We start from the raw sequence: 20,269 nt of genomic DNA, 5'->3' as shown, positions 1-20,269 counted from the left end.
TTGTAATTATCTAACACAGATCTAATAGATGAGTACAATATTCTCACCAGAAAAATAGTACTTAGCACCACAAGAGTAGTACCATACCCCTATTAAATATGGCAAGTGCACCAAAACCAATAATCTCACCTTATTGCACTCTTCTTTATAATGGTACATATATAGATATATATACATATAGGTATAAACTTACACATATTAAAGATAATGGGTCCCATATCATCACTACCATTGGCCCCACTTGTTTTGTGTGGCCCCACCACATTGTCTTCCATCATTTCAACCACATTTACTAATAACTAATTGCTACTTTGAATTGTTTTCAAATTTAAGATCGAAATAACTAGATTGATGCCCAATATCAGAAAAGAAAACCAATAATTTAATAACAATCACTTCAAAAAACAAACTTAAAATGGGGAAGAAATGGGGGAAACTTTCTTTTGTTTCTTAAAACCCCCAATCTCATTTTATATTATTTCTGTTTTTTTTTTCAACATATGAACACATATAAACATCAAGCTCATAATCCATCATCATAACCATGATCATCATCGTCATCATCCCCCACTCACTAGTGTCACTAACATCTCATTCTTCCCCTAAGCTTTGATAAAATATTATCATCTATATATTACTCCCCTAAGATCATAATTTAAAAAACCCTAATCCATCTTCAGGATCAAGTAAAAGTAAAACAAAAGGGAAACAACTAAAGCTAAAGAAAACCCCATCTCTCTTGGTCCTGCTTGATGGAAACTAGTGGTGACGGAGCCGCCATGCCACCACCATCCACCGCCACCCACCGCCATCCGCCTGAGGTTTCTTCTCACATGATGCTGCAACTTGAGGTATTTTCATCACTGAAGTAGTGTGTGATAGGGTCACCCTGTGGTGGGTGGGGGTAGGGGTAGGGTGGGTAAGGTTGATATGGTGGTGGCTGCATATAGTTGACCGCCGGTGGTGGCCGGGCATACATCATTGGGTGGAATCTTTCATTACCGTTCGGGTTTTGCTGATTCATCATTGCCGCCATTTGTTGCTGGTAATAAGGGTTATTAGCCATGGATTCCGGTGCACCACCTTGGAAATATCCACCAGCACCGGCGGCACCACCGCCGCCACCGCCACCGTGCATTCCAGCACCAGCTGGAAGTCCTTGAACAGCTTGCATGTTACCCATATGACCCATGGATGCATTCATTTGACCCATTTGACCCATTTGATTCCCCATCTGTTGTTGACCCATTCGAGGACCCATCTGACTGTTCATAGGCATGTTTCCCATGAGCCCCACATTACCCCCACCACCACTCATCGCCATCATGTTTGGCATGCCATGTATTCCATCATTCATCCCACCTTTCTTACCTCCATTAACGTTCATGTTCATGTTGCCACCACCACCGCCGCCGCCGCCGCCGCCGCCCCCACCGCCTTGGCCGCCACCACCACCATTATTCTTATTTTGACCGCCACCACCATTCTTATTTTGACCATCTTGAGGAGGTCCACCATTTTTACCACCATTCTTACCTCCTCCGCCACTCTGATTTTGGTTTCCACCATTGTTTCCGGCACCACCTTTCTTTCCACCACCATTCATCTGTACAGGAACACTACCACCACCACCACCACCACCACCTCCTCCTCCTCCTCCTCCACCTTTCTTTCCACCACCGCCGTTATTACCCATCTGGGGAGCCGGAGCACCTTTCATCTGCTGCTGAGGTGGCATCTGACCACCCTTCATTTGCTGCTGTGGCATCGGACCACCACCTTTCATGAGATGCGGTGGTATTTGTCCGTTCTTCATATTCATAAACTGTGGCGGAATCTGCCCACTTTTCATGAGCTGTGGTAACATATTAGCCATCTGACCTTGAGGACCTCCGCCACCCATCATCACCGGTTTCTTCACAGGAACGTCATCCAAATCATCATCAAACTCATCATCATCATCATAATCATCATCAAACTCATCATCTTCATCATCGTAATCATCTTCACTCCCATCATCCTCAATAACTTTCACATTCTTCTGTGCATTCTTTCCGCCGCCGCCACCACCACCACCTCCGGGGTTGTTACCAAAAGGGGGCATTTTCATGTCCTTAAATTGGGGATGCATCTTCAGATCTTGAAACCCTTTCATTTGTTGAAGCTGTTGAAACTGTTGAAGTTGTTGTGGCGTCGGACCACCGCCTTGCTGCGGTGGTTGCTGGTGGCCTCCTCCTTTACCTTGCTGCTGCTGATTATTATTGTTATTATTGTTTCCACCGCCTTTCTGCCCCTGGTTTTTGTTATTTCCGGCACCACCGCCACCACCACCGCCTTTACCACCGTCAATCTGCATGTTCTTAAATTGATTGTTGATCTGTGGATTTGGCTTCGTCGTCGGAGCACCCCAAACCTCCGCAAGCTTTCCGCTTTTAGCAAGCCTCTTGATGAGTGTGTCTGGATCAACATCTCCCGATACTGTCACCTTCCCCTGTTCTGGATCTATTTTGATGGTGTAAACTCCTGCTCACCAAAGTAAAATTAAACCAACAAAAACATCAAATAACCATAACCCAATTCAGATTCAACATTAAAATCATTAAATTTACAGGATTTAATCAAAATACCCTCGATTTTCTGAAGGATTTTCTTCACTTTTCGCTTGCAGCCATCACAGTGGATGTTCACTTTCAGAGAGGTAGTCTGCATGGACAAACAAACAAGAAAACAATGGCTTGATGAAATAAACAAGAGTGAAGTTCAAGATTCAAAACACCATTGAATTGAAGAAGAAATTTTACTGAAATCCGACAAAAAGAAAAAGGGGAAAGAGGCATCTTTTGTTTGTATACATTTTAATTGAAATTAATTGTGAACAGACTGTTTGGTGAGAGAAAAAGAGAGAGATAGAGTTGAAAATCAAGGCAAATGTAAAAGCGAGTCTGAAGATTTTTGAGTTCAAAACACGCAAAGCATTGAAAGAAGCAATATACAGATATTCATAAACAAATTCGTATAATAAAAACACACTTTTTTCTTCACACACTAACAAATTTAAGAAGGTTATGTTATTATGTATGTACCTGAATCTTCACGAACTCTTCTTTACTCATACTTTGAGGTAACACAAACAAAATCCAGAAAGAAAAGAGAAAAGAAAAATGTAAAACGAAACTGAGGAAATGTGATTGTGGGTTTTACAGATCTGAAGTGACAAGAAACAAAGAAGAAACAGAAAAGGGAAGAACAATCAAGAATTTGTTGTGAAAATTAAGGAAGCTAAAAATGGAGATATTTTAGTTTCTTTGATTTGAGTGAAATGAGGAAGAGAGAAGCCAAAAGGGTTCTTCTGGTTATACAACAAAGAGAACTTTGACAACAAGATTCAGAGGCGGTGGGTAGACATTAAAAAACCTCTCTCTGTGGTTTTCCTATTTCAGAGATGGAGATGATGCACAGAGACCTTTCTCTCTCTCTCTCTCTATCTCTATCTCTCACTGGGTTTTTTTAGGTTTATTTATTTGAGTTTTCTTTTCAATGGGTTTTATTTATAGTAAATTAGCGGCTAAGCCGGCTATTGTAAATGACTCGGCTATGGCTCACTCTCTTTTTTGATGAATTCACATTATCTTATTTTGCTAAATATATGAAACATGGTAATCCATCACCAGATTTGAAAGTACTTAAATGTCAGATCCCTTTCCCCAAAATTATGAAATTTATCTCGCTGGATTTCATTATGAAATTTTGAATAATCGGAATTAGATGATTTATTGTAGTGGTATTCTCACTAAAACTGGCTATTAAAGTTGGTAGTGGGTACTTACAAAATACCAAAAATAATTTTTTGTGACATACAATAAAACAGCAATAATGTCCTTTGCGAGAATCATTTTTTTCAGAGGTACAACAGTTAAAACTTGCTATGTCATCGTCGGTAATAAATGAAGTTCGTGATAAGAATTATATCATGTGTTAATTTTGTTTATTCTCTATTTGCAATTGTGTATTCGTAAGTATATATATTTTTTTTCTCAAAGCATTAAGAAATTAAGAACGTTTATAGCTTGAGGCACATACTTTGATATTTTTGTTTACTTTAGGGATTGGAGATTTTAGGATTTGTTGCATATATATGAAATTTGCAATGTAACTCTTGGCCTTGTTTGATTTTGTGGTTATTGATTTATTATCTTGATTTGATTGTGTTTTCATATATTAACTCATAAGTGTGTAGTGACCAATGTTTAAAATCCAGTAGATAACTTGTTGACTAATATTCAAATTATGTTATCCTGGTATTACTCAGCACTTACGATTGTGGCATAGTTTCATGTTTACAACAGAAAATTAGTAGGTACACAAAAGCTATTCCGAAATCCTTGTTAGGGAAATTCCGATTGCAAAAAATAATACCTATAAACAAGGTTTAAGTCCGGTAGTAAAAAAAGCAATTCAAACGATAAAATACATGGTATGACATTTAAAACAAAGTCCAAAAAGGAACTTAGAATGACATGAGGAGCATGATTTCACTTCAACATGGTTATCTATAGTATATATTATTATAAGTATTTTGAATTAATCAACACTTATCAAGAGTTATTTTGGTTAGTTTGTTGATACAAAAGTTGGTTTTTTAATTCAATATTGTTATGGATTATTTTTATGGCATTCGCATTTTATGTAGTTATTGAGATTAAATACAGGGTTAATGTCATTTTAGTTCTATTAATTTTTTTCATTTGCTTTAAAATGTTACTAAATTTTTTTTTCATTGAAAAGAAATAAAGTCCAATTTAAAATGTTTAAAAAACCATTTTTGATGAAACAATCGGGTAAGCCGGTTGTTTGTAGGCCACACAGCTTAAATAAAATGTCATGTAATCTTTTAGGTTTAATTTTATACTGAATGGAAACTAAAAGGAAAAATAAAAAAATAATCCCCCTCCCCAACCAGACAGTGCCTACGTTCCCATCTTCTTCTTTGATTCTGACAATAGAAGAGTTGTAGATATGGGAAGATTCAATTGGATCAAAAGGAGCTGACAATTCATGTATGGAGTAGCGAACACAATAAAAACAATAGCTAAAAAGTTGTTGAATTCGCACCTGAGAGCCAAAATGCAACGAATATACCGCCTGAGCACTTCCGAGGCATGTAGAGTTATCGACGCTCTACGGTGGAACACGATGGTCAAATCTGTCGACCTAAAATCGATTACATTTCGAGGAAGAAGAACGAAGATAGGGAGGGATGGATTGATAGTGATCTTGCAGATGATTAACACTAATCAAAGTGTAACGAGATTAGGGATATTTGAATATCATAGTTTATGACCACAAGATATAATTAGAATTTTTAAGAACTTTGGGATAAATGCTAGTTTGAAGTGTTTTTCATTGCAAAGTTGTAAAGGGGTTTATGGTGATTTAGTGTTGAAGACGATAATGGAGACTTTACAGGTAAATCATTGGAAGAAGAGTTTAAACTGAGCAATACAATTCCAAACAGCACCAATAAACATGTTCATGTCTTTATAATTAGGGATTTGAATATGTCTTTCACCATTTTCATTAATTGAAGAACGAATAGAAAAACAGATTTGAAGTGAACAGGTAAAAACGAGAGTTGGTGGGTAAGGTGTTTCTCCACATCAGTAGCTCCTATTATGTGTAGCACTTTAACTTCTTACACCGATATAGGGATTCAATTAACATGTAAAAAACGATTTTATTCCCTTAGAGTTTAAAAAAAGAAATAAATAAATAAATAAATAAAAACCTTGAGCGGCCTTTTAAAATAAATAGAAAAGTTTGTTGCGTTAAAATGACATTAACCCATTAAATACACATTTACTTTTCACAGATGGTGGTGAGGTTTCATTTTCATGGGTTGTTTGTATCACAAATTGAACGTTAAGAAACATAATTTTACAATTTTTTTCATAAAAGTTTGTTTTATATCTAGGGGTGTGCTCGACAAAACTAACTGGAAAGTGGGAAGCGGATAGCTGGTAGTCGGTAGCGTCTGGTTAAAAGCTACGTGAGATAACTTTTAGATTTGAAACATTTTGTTTAAACTAAACGTTAGAATCTTGTAATGTTAAACAATGTTTTTTGTTCAAAACAGAGTGTTTTGTTGAACTCTAAACTCTAGAAACTCTCAAATATTTCGTACCAAACATGCCTAAAACTAAGATATAAAATAATAATTATGTATAGTAATATAAAATATTGATATAAAACTTATCATGGTCTTAATTTTTATTGTTCTTAATGGATTAGAAATGGAAATTTCGTATTAAACTATAATCCAACATAATTAGCATATAGATGTAAAGTTATTATGATAAGACAAAATTACAAAATGTTCTCTATAGTTTGCCAAAATTAAAAAAGTCAGTTCCTAGTCTCTATTATTTTTTTTGATGCAAATGGTCCTTGTGGTTTGCAAAACTTGCAAAGTTGACCCTTTTTACTAACATCGTTACTAAAACGCCGTTAGAGACTGAATCTGTAAGGATATTTTTCGTCTTTTCAAATATAAATGGACTAAATTCATGACATTTAATAAACCATAGGGACTATTTTTGAAATTTCTTTGAAAAACACAATTAAATTGTTAGAGGAGGGATTGAACTCTTGACCGCCACCTTTTTATTTTGCCCACTTAACAATTTGAGCTAAAGGTTCACTTGGTTTTAACCTTCTAAAAGTCATTTACATTATAATAAATCAATAAAACATAAACAATAAATAAATTAAAAAAACATTTTTTTACATAATTTTTTTAATAAAACAAAATGTATTTTAGCGTATTATAAAAAATATGTTTAGAAAAAGTATTTATTTTTATGTAGTATTTTACATAAAATGTTTTTTTTAATAAAACGTTTCTTTTACATATTTTATTTTTATGAATTTATTTTATATAAAATGTTTTTTTATGTCTTTAAAAAAATATGTTTTCATATAAAATGTTATTACGTAGTAATGAAAGACAAAATCGGTCGAATTGTTTTTTTTTTTGCCCAATCGATTTTCGAAAAACCGTTTTTCGGTTAAAAAAAACTTAACATCAATTTTGTTATATGTATTTAAACAATTAGTATTTTTTTTTTATTTCAAAAGTAGTGTTAATTATTGTTATTTTAAGAAAATATATCTTTATTTCTTTTTATCGTCATTTTAACCATACGATTTGGAACTAGCGGTTAAGTTGAAATACGTATTTTAAATAAGACATATAACCAAATAGGTTTTATAAGTGTTTTTAAATACATATAACCGAAAAACGATTTTTAGAAATACATAAAACAACATATTTTACCTTAAATAAATACATAAAAATATGTTTTATTTATTATTGGGTAAATTACACCTATTGTCCTTCGTGTATATGCTAAAAAACATGTTTAGTCCCTATTTTCAAAAATTAACTCAGACCATCCCTGTATTATGTTTTTTTCACTCGGGCAGTCCCTGAAGACATAAAATGACTATTTTACCCTTAGTAATTTCTTTTTTATATTGTTATTATTTGTTTATCATTTTTTAAAATTGAAAAAAGAATAAAATAAAATAAATATCCCCCCCCCCCCCTCAATTACACGTTCAACCCTACTCTTTCCCTTCAGTTCCCAACATCCCCTTACACCTTGGCCGGGCACCAGAAGGAGTGTAGATGGGAGCACAGAAGTGGCAATGACGACTCCATCTTCATCAGTCTTCTAACAACCACCAACCTTATTTTCTGTCCCTTTTTCCCTCTCTCTCTCTCTCTCTCTCGTACCATCACACATGAAATCCCCAAATAGAGCTCCAATCTTACATAGACGATGGTTCCGACACCCTATGGTTCTTTATCTCACACGGATGGAGGCATTTCAGAAATCAAGATTGATTCATTTGAAATCGAAGAAATAGTTGTATGCTTCTTTTATTCAAACTCGTTTGAGACGGTGGTAGAATATACGGATATCGATAGGGAAGAAGATGATGTTGGTGGCAACAAAGAAGGTCTCGTCGAAGCCTTACCAGAGACACTCCACGTAGTAATCAGATTTGCATCACCGTCACTCATCTCCTCCCCCATCTTTCCTGCCGCCTGCTTTCAGGTTAAGAACCTTAAATCCTTTCCTGATTTCGAATTAAACATTGCCATGCCCAAATTCTTCCTTCCTTATTTGCCTTGATTATTCATTCCTAATTTGCTGATGGATTTTCCGATGGAAGCTGTTGGTGGTGTTAACAGTAAATGTGGATGGTTCAATGGTGGCTTGAGTATAGGTTGCTAGTTTGGTGAATAAGGTGGTAGTTTCTAATTTTTTTTAGTGAAACACTTGCTTTGAACAGAGGAGTGAATGGGATGAAGTGAGGGGTGGAAGTGGTGCTCTATTTTCCGGTGAGGGTGGTGATGATGCTATAATTTCCGGAGGTGGTGTAGATTACCTGTGGTGATGGTGGTCAGGTCTTCAACAAAATAGAAAAATAATTAAAATAAAATTTAATAATTAAAAATGTCAAAAATGTTAAAAATAAATGAAAAGGTAAAGGAAAAGGGCATTGTAGTCTTTTTATGTGTCATAAGGGATTAAACGTGCAAATTTAAACTAACAAGGGATGAAATGTGCAACTTTTAACGACACGAGGGACGGTCCGAGTTAATTTTTGAAAATAGAGACTAAACACACTTTCGATTGGTGTAATTTACCCTTTATTATTTATGTATTATCGGTTTTATTATTGTATATATGAGTTTTAGAAAGAAAAAAATACGTTTGTTTTATTTAAAATGTTTTTTTTTTTTTTGTAATTTACTTATTTTTTTATAATACGAAAAACACGTTTTATTTTATTTAAAAAAAGTATATGTAAAAAAATGTTTTTTGTAATTTATTTATTGTTTACGTTTTATTAAAAAAACACATTTTATGTAAAATAAATACATAAAAATAAATACTTTTTCTAAACGTATTTTTTTATAATATGCTAAAATACATTTTGTTTTATTAAATAAAAACTATGTAAAAAATGTTTTTTTTAATTTATTTTTTATTTTTTAGCGGTTTATTATTATATAAATGAATTTTAGAAGGTAAAAACCAAGTGAGCCTTTAGCTCAAGTGGTTAAGTTACCGGGAAAAATAGAATGGTGGAGGTCATCCCTCCCCCTAGCAATTTAATTGTCTTTTTTCAAAGAATTTTCAAAAATGGTCTTGTGGTTTATCAAATCTCACGAATTCAGTCCCTTTATACTTGAAAATATGAAAATACCCTGACAGATTCAGCCCCTAACAATGTTTGATGAGTTCAAAACTCTTAGATCGTTTAGATCTTTCACAAGTGCGATAAAAGAATTCTAACAGTTTAAGAACAAATTAAGAACGAACACAGAACAGAATCAAATAAGAGCTTATGATTCAAAACTGAGTCACGCCTCAGCAGAGCTCGATGAAGAACTTCCGCTGTAGAGGCGAGCTAGGGTTTATAGAATAGTAAATACGAAAAACAATGAAAGCGCTCTCTTCTAAGCCTGCATGCATGCAGCTTAAATACTAAACCCTAATGCAAAATAATGCACGGCTGGACAGGCCCAATACCAGCAACTAAACTAGGCTATGGACCGAGCCCATTACGCAATCCTCTAGACTCAACAATCTCCCCCTTTGCATCAAATGAGGCGAGAGATTATTTCTTCTGAGCAGGTCTCACCGTCTTTATAACTTTGAACAATTTAGGAATAATGGCGAGAAGAGTCTGTCGGAATAGAATGTACCACCTCAGCATGTCGACGAACAGCTTTTTATCAGCAGCAGTGTTCTGGTCGCACCTTTGTATAATCTCCAATACATGCTCGAGACAGGACGTCTAGAAAAGGTGTTTTTCAACAAGTGCGAACATGCACTTTTGACCTTCGCCCCTGAGAAACATTACTGTGTGATACTTGGAATCAATCTTCCCCTTAATCATGGAATTAACATTGCCAGCTCTGCCCATCGGTTTGATCGTTAGTCGCTTGTGTATGGCAGATGCAATTTCCTGGTCCATCTTCGCTACCTCATGTATGTAGCAAACAAGCATACGCTTGACGTGATCAATAATTGGCTGATACTCCTGAGGATTTAATAAAAGTATATTGTTTTGGAGTATCCAGTCATGGGGGTTGAGGTTCGATAGATCAACAAGGGAAAAGTGGTGAACAGAGCCTTCGGTTCCTCTAGTCACTCTGAACTTGACATTGATGAATTTCGCTGCTGAATAGGGCTTCATCACCTTGACGGTGGTTATCTTCTTCAAACTCCATGTCTGGTATTGAGGTTGAGCAAACTCCAAGTAAAACTCTAACAGATCCATGTCTACCTTCGGGTCTGGAGATGGAATGGCAGCAGTGGAGTTGAAACAATGGAAAACGAATGCCTTTCTAGTGATTGGCATATCAAACTGCGCATCCCTAGAGTTGTCAAGGCTGAATGACATTATAGGTTCGAGCCATAGAGCAGCTGGCTCGTCAATCGCACATCTCTGAAGCGATTCTTTAGTCCATTTAGGGAACATGGCCTTTTTCTTTTCAAGGAGCTCCGCCTCCTTTTCGCTTCTGTTCTAGCTCAGCCCTCTCCTTCATGGACATTTCTCCAATTCGTTTTTCTGAAGAATCAACCTTTGGGACAGGCTTCCTAAGAACTTCAACGTAGACATCATCTTCTTCGTTGTCGGTATCATCTTCACCGATTTTCTTCTCCTTATTACTGACCGAAGCTTCATTACCCTTCGGTTCAGCAGCTGGCTTGGAGGTAGACGGAGGAGGTTGATTTGTTTCTTGCTTTTCTTGCTTCAACTCTTTCTCTCCCCTCTGTTGCGGTTGGACACCAGTCACCGGAACACCCTCGATACGACTGAGGACGTCTAGTGTCGGTCGGAGCTTTTCTGCCAAATGCCTTCGGGTGTTGATAGTGACAAGGGGATCATGACCTTCAATTAGATAAAGAAGGATGGAGTGAACATCTGCAGCAGAGCTACTTATAACCTCCCTCTCTGACATGAGGTCATCAATCTCAGCATGAGCAGTTCACAGCTTGTGAGTTTGCAATTTAAGCTGATTTGTGCGTCTGGCAAGCTCATCCATAACACCATTTTCCATACCTAAGTCCGCTTGTAGTTGAGATAAGCATTCATTGACATTAGAATGGAACACGTCATTCGCCTGTTCAATAGCAAGGCGTGCTGCTTCAACCTTCGAGCATTCAGACTGAAGAGTCTGTTGAAGAGTTTCTATAGAAGAAGTAACTGTAGTAGCATTCTTGGCAGCAGCAGCCTGCAAAGAATCTAAAAATATTTGAGCCTGGGAAACTAGTTTATCAACTTTTGCGGTCGCTTCCTTGCACTCCTTTGTAGAGGCATCAACAGCACGAGAGGCCTGTTGACACTAAGAAGTGGAGGCTTCAATAGCCTTGGCTGCAGCAGTTAAGGAGGCTGAATGTTCAGTAGCAACTGAGGAGAAAATGGCCTTCAATGTAGCATCTGAATAAGCCTCGGAGGAAGAGGAGGAAAGCAGTTGATCTAGCTTGTTGTTTACTGCTTTGAGATGACGTTTGGTGATAGGCTCATCATCATCATCCTCACTCTGGACTCGATAAGGACTGAAGTATGTAGAGTCGAACTCCAAGTCCTCACCGCCCAAAACTGGGGTTGTTTATGTAGAAGGTGTGGGAGATAAGGGTTTAGAAGTAGTTGGAGGTTTGGTTGTAGGTGGAGGTTCGGTTGTAAAAGTAGGTTCGGTTACTGGTGGTTTGGGAATAGTGAAGGTAGGCTTTGTGGTGGTGGTAGAGGTTGTATCTGTGAAAATGGGAGTGGGAATAGGTATTGAAGTGAAGGGTTGAGAGGTGGTTGTTTGAGAGATAGGAGGGATAGAAGCAGAAATTGTAACAGGTGGAGGTGAAGTAGGCAAAAAACGAACCATAATTTCTGGAGTAGGGGTGCGAGGTGGAGTATCGCCTCGACCCGAAACCTCTTCATCAGAACTTTCGTTCTCAGAGTCTAAAGATGGAGCGTTCTTCTGCCTAGGAGGAACATATTCTGAATCCGAACTGCTTGAGGATTGAAGAATAAGTTTCCTAGCAGGCTTCTGCTGCTTTTTAGGTTGAGGTTGAGAAGGAGCAGCTTTATCAGTCTTCCTCTTCTTAGGGGTCTGCCCCTTGGATGGTTTTGTTACAGGTCCCTCCTTCTGTGATTCAGGTTTGTTGCCCCTTTTGGTTGGTTTATCAGCTTCTTCAATTGAACGAAGCATCGCCGGCGTAAGTTCACGTGGACCAACAACTTTACGCTTCTTGTACTGCTGAAGTACGTTACTGGTTGCAGAGATACAACCAAGCATGGTTTCAGGAATTGAGCCGATGTACGAAAACTTTGTGGGGTCAGTAACGATGATCTTCGTCGTATGAAAGGTGGCGATGGAGGAAAGCAAGGAATCCGCCATAATAGGGACACGATTACGATCCATTGCCCACTTGGTGATAATGGTCCAGAAACGCCCACATGAAATTTTTGAGTGCTTTGACGAAGAGAGTAGACTTTGAACTAGTTGCTTCCAAATTATAGACCCATAGTCAAGGTTGAGCCCGCTGTACAACCCATACATCACCGTCATAAAGGCTTTGCTAGCACCATCAGAACCAGCACTTCACTCAGATAAACCCTTGAATAAAAGAGTGAATAGGCCATTCCATTGAGGAGGAAGGCAGGACTTCTTGAACTTCGTGACGGTAGTTAGGGTTTCAGTATACCCCATCTGATAAAACATGGTAAACAGGTGACCAGTAGTAATGGAGTCAGGGTTTACCAGTGACATATCTTGTGAGAGACCGATTAGGGCATAGAATCCACTCTTAGAGATAGAGACCTTCTCATCGTGATGCTCGAAGTGGATACGTTCATTGGCCTTGTCGTAGAACACCGTAGAGTAGACATGGGATAAGAATGACATTGGCACAATTTCAACCTTTGTCAGTACATCGACGAGTGGAGAGTATTTGAGACACTCAACCACATACAACATGTACGACTCATAAACAAAGGGAGTGAGATCGATGATTAGGTTTTGTTGGGGTTTTATTGTGAGTAGGGGTTGACGAACTGAGGTATCATGAACAAATGAAGAATCTGCCATTGTAGGAGCTTGAGAGTGATGATAAACAGTTGCAGAAAATAGGCGAGTTTCTTTGAGAGCTTTTTGGAAGTGATAAAGGTTGAGAGAGCCCCGTTCCAATTCCTTTTATACGTACAAGGAAGAGAGAGAAGAATCCGGCTGAAATCTTGGATTATCTCTAAAATCGCGTCTGAATTGATGTGTGAACAGTTGGCATGCCGAAGATGACGCAGGAGAGAGAAAAACGTTTCCCCTTTTCATGCCTTTTCATAAAATCACCTTTTTCAAATCGCAAAAGCGTTTGAATTTCTGCTGACTCGGCTACCTTTTCATCCCTATCGTTTCACCTGACGACGCTTGAGTTTTTGTGCCTTGATAATCTGTGTAAAACTTAGAGTTTTGGAAAATTAAAAATTTTTGTGCAAAGGGTGTAAAAGATAAAAAAATAAAACAAATATTTTGGGATTATCTGTGATGTCGTTGTTAGACATAAACCAATTGATTCTGGGCAAAAATCACTTCCTTCAACGTCAAGAGAGACATTGAAGTGCTTGCTTGGTTTCCCATGAAATAACGATCAAAAACTTGTTGAGAAGTTTTGAAAGGCATCTTTTAAAGGTTAAAGTGGGTGGCTTTCACTTCAATTCATAATTTCGATACTTAACATAAGATCAAAAAGAGAATGAAGTACTTGTGAAATCGTTGAGATCTGTTGAACAAGTAGGTGATAAATAATTTTATAGTGACGAGAGAATTTAAGAAATCTCAAAAAAAAGATAAACTGGATCTTTTAGGGTTAGAGAAACCTTGGTGAAAGGCAATCTCATAAAGATCACTCAAAAAGAAAAAGAGATTCCATTAGGTAACAAGTAAGATCTTGAATTTTTGAATTCACGGTCAATGCATTAGTGGTGTTGAATTTTGGGTTTCACTTAGTACATAGTAGCATGAGACTAAGATCATGAACATAGATTTTGTATAACCATAAACCTCAGTGGTTAAAACTGAGAGTCTTAGGGGTTATAGTGATGAAACGAAATATAATGGAGAAAGATGATGGAGATGGTACAAGAAGCGAATGTACCTCTGCTTATTAAAGAAGAGATGGTCTAAGCAGACAACTCTAAACTCAGTGTGAGTAGAGTAAGGTAGCTCATGATTAGAGTGAACTTGATAGCCTAGATTGGGAAAACATGATTGGTGTAGATCATGTTATTAAGGCTTCACTCAGAATCAGTTGAGGCTTGAGTCTACATACAACAGCATGCTTCTAGGGACTCCTAACTAAGGGAAAAAGATCTACCTGCCGGAGATGCGTCATCGAGAATCACACTTAGATAGAAAAACGTTAGAAATACAAAAAATAGTAAAAACACAAAAAATATTTTTGGATTTTTGTGAAAATTGACCAATTGAAAAAAATATTTTTTGGATTTTAGAAATAGAAAGGAAGTAATAAAAAAGATTTACAAAAGAATACATTTGAAACGCCTAAAAAATAAGGAAGTTCAGAAGGACCGAACCCGAAATAGACCGAACGCTCGGTTCATTTCGGTTCATGGACCAACTTCACCCGAAATACACCGAACCTGAAATGGACCGAACCCGAAATAGACCGAATGCTCGGTTCATTTAGGTTCATATATGTTCGCTCTATTTCGCTCGTTACCTTTATGAGAGCGAAGGCGATTTCGGTACTGACTCAGCTTGCATAATTCCTAGGGCTTGTAAGATCTTATTGAAGCTTGCTTCAGGTAAAGCCTTTGTGAATATGTCTGCCAGTTGATCAGTCGTTCTGACGAAGTGAATTTCGACGTTGCCATCTTCGACGTGATCGTTGATGAAATGATATCTCAGTGCGATATGCTTAGTCTTTGAGTGTTGCACTAGATTGTGACAAATTCTGATTGTGCTTTCAGAGTCACAGTACAATGGGATTTTCTTCATGTTTCAGCCATAATTTCGGAGTTGACTATGTATCCATACGACTTGAGATGTACAAGATGCTGCACAATGTATTCGGCTTCTGTAGTGGATAATGACACGCAAGTTTGTTTCTTAGATTGCCAACTTACTAATTTTCCATCCAGAAATTGACATCCTCCTGTGGTGCTTTTACAATCTAATCCACAGCCAGCTAGATCGGCATCTGAAAAGGCTTGCACGAAAAATCCGGAATTGGCTGGATACCATAGACCGAGAGAGGAGGTTCGCTTCAGATAGCGAAAGATGTTCTTCACTGCTTGAAGATGAGGTTCTCGAGGGTTGGCTTGAAATCGAGCACAATAACATACTGAGAACATGATATCAGGTCTGCTGGCTGTAAGATACATCAAAGACCCGATCATCTGTCGATAAAGCGTTGTATCAGCTGCTGGTTTCTCCATTGATGGTGTGAGTTTCGTTCCAAAAGCCATCGGTACTTTTACCTTGGAGTCTCCTGTCATTCCAAACTTGGTGAGCAAAGTCTTGGTATATGCTTCCTGAGTAATAAAAATGCCTTCGGGTCCCTGTCTAATGTTCAATCCAAGAAAGAAATTAATAGGACCCATTGAGCTCATCTCAAACTTAGTTTCCATCAACTTTCAGAATTCAGCTGTTAAGCTAGGATTCGTGGAGCCAAAGATGATGTCATCAATGTAAATTTGGACTATCATAAGGTGGTTACCTTCTCGCTTGCGAAAGAAGGTTGGGTCAACCGAACCTTGTTTGAATTTAGACATCTTTAAGAAACGAGTAAGAGTTTCATACCATGCTCTGGGAGCTTGTTTCAGGCCATAGACAGCTTTGTCGAGGATATAGCAGTGATCAGGATACTTTTCGTTTACAAATCCCGGCGGTTGCTCAACATACACGGTTTCTTCAAGTTCACCGTTGAGGAAGGCACATTTGACATCCATTTGATAGACTTCAAAATTCTTGTGAGCAGCGTAGGCTAGAAAGATCCGAACAGATTCCAATCTAGCCACTGGAGCGAAGGTTTCTTCATAACCGATTCCCTCTTCCTGACAATATCCTTTGACCACCAGCCTTGCTTTATTACGAATGACATTTACTTCTTTGTCCATCTTGTTTCGGAATACCCATTTGAGACCGACAACCGAAGCATCATTTGGTGTTGGAATAAGACGCCATACCTTGTTTCTTTCAAACTCATTTAACTCATCCTGCATGGCTTAAACCCAGTCTGAATGATCAAGAGCCGAATTAACAGTCTTTGGCTCGATTTTGGACACAAATGAATTGAACATGCAGAACTCGACTTTTGAAAATAGAGCAATCTGTTTCGCTTTGATTTGAGATCGTGTCAACACCTTTTTAGAGGATTCCCCAATAATTTGAGTCTGAGGATGATCTTTGGTCCATTTCACAAGTGGAGGAAATTTTGGATCCTAGATGGGATCCAATTCAGTTTCTTCTTCGAGTTCAGACAAATTGTCATCTTCACTAACTGTTTTCTTCCCCTCGAAGAATGATTCCTGTTCAGGACCAGCATTTGTACCTCCTTCATTTGTTGGAGTTTCAGTGGAAGTGGATGTATTTGTTGATGAGTCCTCCCCCTGGAAAGAAAAACCTTGATCATGATGAGGAGAAGAACCCTCCCCCTTGACAGTAGGATGGTCGTCAGAAGGTTGGCTTCCAGCTGTATCTTCGGTTCTTTTGGATTGTTCATCAGCCATTTTCCTAGCAGCATCATCTATAACTTGTTTCATATTGTCAACTTTGTTGTCTTTAGCAGTTGACTCTGAGTCGATCGCTTTCTGAGGTTCATCAAACAAGAGCATGAATTGGTCAAAAAGATTTGAGATTGAGATAGTAACCTGACCGTTCTTTGGAAATATGTCTTGTGATGCATCTTCGGTTGCCCTTAACTTCTTAACATAACTATCATCAAAAGTGACATAGTATGTTTCTTCAATTTTCTTCGAGCGTTTATTGAGAACTCTATATGCCTTGGAGTTCAGGGAGTAGCCTAAGAAAATTCCTTCATCCGCCTTAGCATTGAACTTGTTGTGATTCTCTTTGGAGTTGAAGATGAAGCACCTAGAACCGAACACATGAAAGAATTTCACGTTTGGTTTTCGGTTGTTCAGAATTTCGTAAGGATTAATGGAGAACCGTTTATTCAAGTAAGATCGATTCTGAGTATAGCATGCAGCCGCAATTGCATCAGCCCAGAAGTATAATGGCAGGGATGCGAAGCATAACATGGTGCGAGCAGCTTCACACAAGGATCGATTTCTCCTTTCAACAATGCTGTTTTGTTGTGGAGTATAAGGGGCTGAGAAATTGTGAGTTGTCCCCTTTTCAGCAAGAAAACTTTCAAAATCTTTGTTTTTGAATTCCAGGCCATTATCGCTCCTTATATTACGAACAATCTTTCTGAGTTGTGTTTCTATCTGTTTAATGAAGAGCTTGAGCGTTGTTACTTCTTCTGACTTTTGCTTGAGAAAGAAGGTCCATGTGAACCTTGAGAAATCGTCTACTATAACCAGAATGTATTTGTTTCCTCCAATACTTTCGATGGACGATGGACCACATAAATCAATATGTAGTAATTCCAATGGTTCTATTACCTTAGTGTTGATAATAGAAGGATGGCTCTGCCGACTCTGCTTTCCCATTTCACATGCTGCACAAAGATGTTCTTTATCGAATTTCAGAACTGGCAGCCCTCGAACATGGTCACCCAAAACTAATTTATTGATGTCCTTGAAGTTCAGGTGGGAGAGCCTCATGTGCCATAGCCAACTTTCATTGGAGTGAGCCTTTGTGAGCAAACAGATTGCTGGTTTTCCCTTTATCGGATTGAGGTTCAGTGGATACATTTCTCCTTTTCGCTTGGATCTTAAAAGAACGTTACTTGACTTCTTCTCGACAATTTCTGAGCCTTCGTCGTCGAAAGATACTTTCAACCCGGTACCAACCACCAGCTATGATACACTTATGAGATTTTGTTGGAGCCCTTTAACGTATGCTACCTTCCTTATGGAGAATTCGCCGTTAGTGATCATTCCGTAGCCTTTAATAGTTCCAAACGAGTTTTGCCATACTTTACAATGCCTCCATCTTTTAGAGAGCGAAAATCCCTTAGTTCCTCCTTCCTTCCTGTCATGTGACGCGAGCAGCCACTGTCGATGTACCATTCTTCGTCAAACTGCTCGTCACGTATAACCTGCAAAAAATTAAGCAGATTTAGGAACCCAAAGTTTCTTGGGTCCTTGTGAGCCTTTTACAGGACATGGTATTGTAAGAGAAATATCAACCATATATGTATGTTTAACTAAAGTTGTTTCATCCTTTCTTTTAATGGTGAAAACTTTAATTTTTGTTGACTTAGAAGGACTAGGGTTTTTGACAGACGGACTAGGATTTAGAGATTTGGAATTAGGAGAGATGTTAGGTTTTTGGTTTTTGAGATCAGACTTGTAGGCTTGAGGACCGAAACTTTTCTTTCGGTTGTAGTTGGAAGATGAACTGAAACCACCCTTTTGGTTGTATTCACTTGAGGGACCGAAACTACCCTTTCGGTTCCAATCTTTTGTTGGACCGAAACCGCTCTTTTGGTACCTGTCATAACTATGCTTCTGGTTCCCTGAGTTTTCCTCCAATTTCGACTTTCTTTCAATCCTTATAAAATCAGGATTTTGAGAGTTCCAGAATCGTTTTCTTTCGGAGAGATTCTTCTTGTATCTTACGTTCTGTTGATGCTTTCTTCGGCAACCTGTTTGGGATTTCTATGAATGTTGGCCTTTCTTTTAGAAGCATGAGCACAACATTCACTCTTTGTTGAAGAGGTATCACTCGTGGTTTGTGTCGGTTCATCCACATATGGTTTGGTTCCACTTGTGCTCGACACATCGTACTTTGTAGGGTCATTTAGTGGTTCAGGTATATATCTACCTTTCACTCTCCATGAGGTTTTCTGAGAGAGGCCCTTCGTCTCGTATGCGTTGTCGATTAGGGCTGACCAAAAGTACTCATCACATCCACCAACATTGTCTTCTTCTACCATCACTGTTAACTCTGCAGTTTGTTGTGGAGTGACCCCCGGTACAGTGTAAACTGGATTTGGGGTAGTTTGAACCTTTTGGTACATAACAACTTTAGCTTTGAGAGTTTTGGTCTTGTCGGTAGTGGAGCGAGCAAACTCAACAGAGTTTTCAGAAATGAGGTTTTTTGGACTTTGGTTCATTCTTGGCTAATTCGGAACAGTCTACCAATTCTTCTACATAAATTTCACTCATATCATCGTCGTCATTAAGTTCAGATGTATTTTCAACATCAATTTTGTTATCTGAACTTATGTTGGCATTCAATGAGTCAAATTTTTGTATAGTTTCGGCTCTTAGTTTCAATCTATCATTTTCATCAAGTAGATTTTTTAGCATGTCCTTGTGGTCCTTGGGCTTTATGTAAGATTCAATTTTGTCCAGACCTATCTTATATGCTGGGGACACTTCATCAGAGGACACAACACTTTCACAGTTGTATGCTTCTGCATCGATTTCATCCTCCTTTAACTCAAGGAAATGTAAAATCATACGTTGAGTTTTCTTTCCTATTTCACAATCAAGATGCAACCGAGTAATGTTAAAATAAAGCCTCTTAGCAATTAAACAAAAAACGTTTCTTTGTTTGAGAAGTTTAAGATTGTCTCTTTGCAAATAAATCGAATCATCTTTTGATCTAATTAATTCCATTTCCTTTTGCTCGATCCACATTCTTCGTTCCTCACTCTTTGATGAAATCCTGCTGATTTGATCAGTTAGGTTAGAATTCGTGACACGGGTTTGGGTAAGACTGCTACTTATGCTACAGAATTTTAACTTCAAATTATTTAATTCCTTTTCATAATTATTAGTAGGTAATTTTAGAGAAGCAAGAATATCTTGTACCTTTTTTTTTATCAACTCATCGCATTCGTTGATCTGAGCACTGACAGGATTGGCAGCGAAGCATCTATCCTTTCGTTCTCTTTCTTCTTCAACTCCCCCATCAGTTGTGTATCCTCTCATTTGGGACACACCCTCGGTCACTGCAAAGCATCTTCCCATTGACTGCTCTGCTTTTGCCATCATAGCCTTTACGTGAGTAGGCTTCCTGACTTCATCATCCTCC

At 38.0% G+C, this 20,269-nt stretch overlaps 1 protein-coding gene across 1 annotated transcript; it reads right to left on the bottom strand.

Annotated features, from left to right (window-relative positions):
• Nucleotides 1-416: 416 nt before the first annotated feature.
• Nucleotides 417-3,530, bottom strand: LOC145053379 (uncharacterized). Its single transcript, XM_079001417.1, has 3 exons — nucleotides 3,084-3,530; nucleotides 2,628-2,703; nucleotides 417-2,523 (listed from the first exon to the last, which is right to left on the bottom strand). The coding sequence occupies exons 1-3, from the start codon at nucleotides 3,111-3,113 to the stop codon at nucleotides 830-832; spliced, it is 1,800 nt and encodes a 599-aa protein (XP_078857543.1). The 5' UTR covers nucleotides 3,114-3,530; the 3' UTR covers nucleotides 417-829.
• Nucleotides 3,531-20,269: the final 16,739 nt, after the last annotated feature.

The sequence above is a fragment of the Lactuca serriola genome, chromosome 5 (genome assembly GCF_051521515.1).
Source record: "Lactuca serriola cultivar US96UC23 chromosome 5, Lser_US96UC23_V15, whole genome shotgun sequence".
NCBI classification, from domain to species: domain Eukaryota; kingdom Viridiplantae; phylum Streptophyta; class Magnoliopsida; order Asterales; family Asteraceae; genus Lactuca; species Lactuca serriola.
This window is presented reverse-complemented; position numbering and strand designations above follow the sequence as displayed.

Excerpts from the sequence above, each read along its gene's own strand:
- LOC145053379 (XM_079001417.1), bottom strand. The coding sequence starts at position 3,113 with ATGAGTAAAGAAGAGTTCGTGAAGATTCAG. Across the intron at positions 2,704-3,083 it reads AAGAGTTCGTGAAGATTCAG|ACTACCTCTCTGAAAGTGAA; the intron begins GTACATACATAA and ends TTGTCCATGCAG. Across the intron at positions 2,524-2,627 it reads AATCCTTCAGAAAATCGAGG|GAGTTTACACCATCAAAATA; the intron begins GTATTTTGATTA and ends TTTGGTGAGCAG.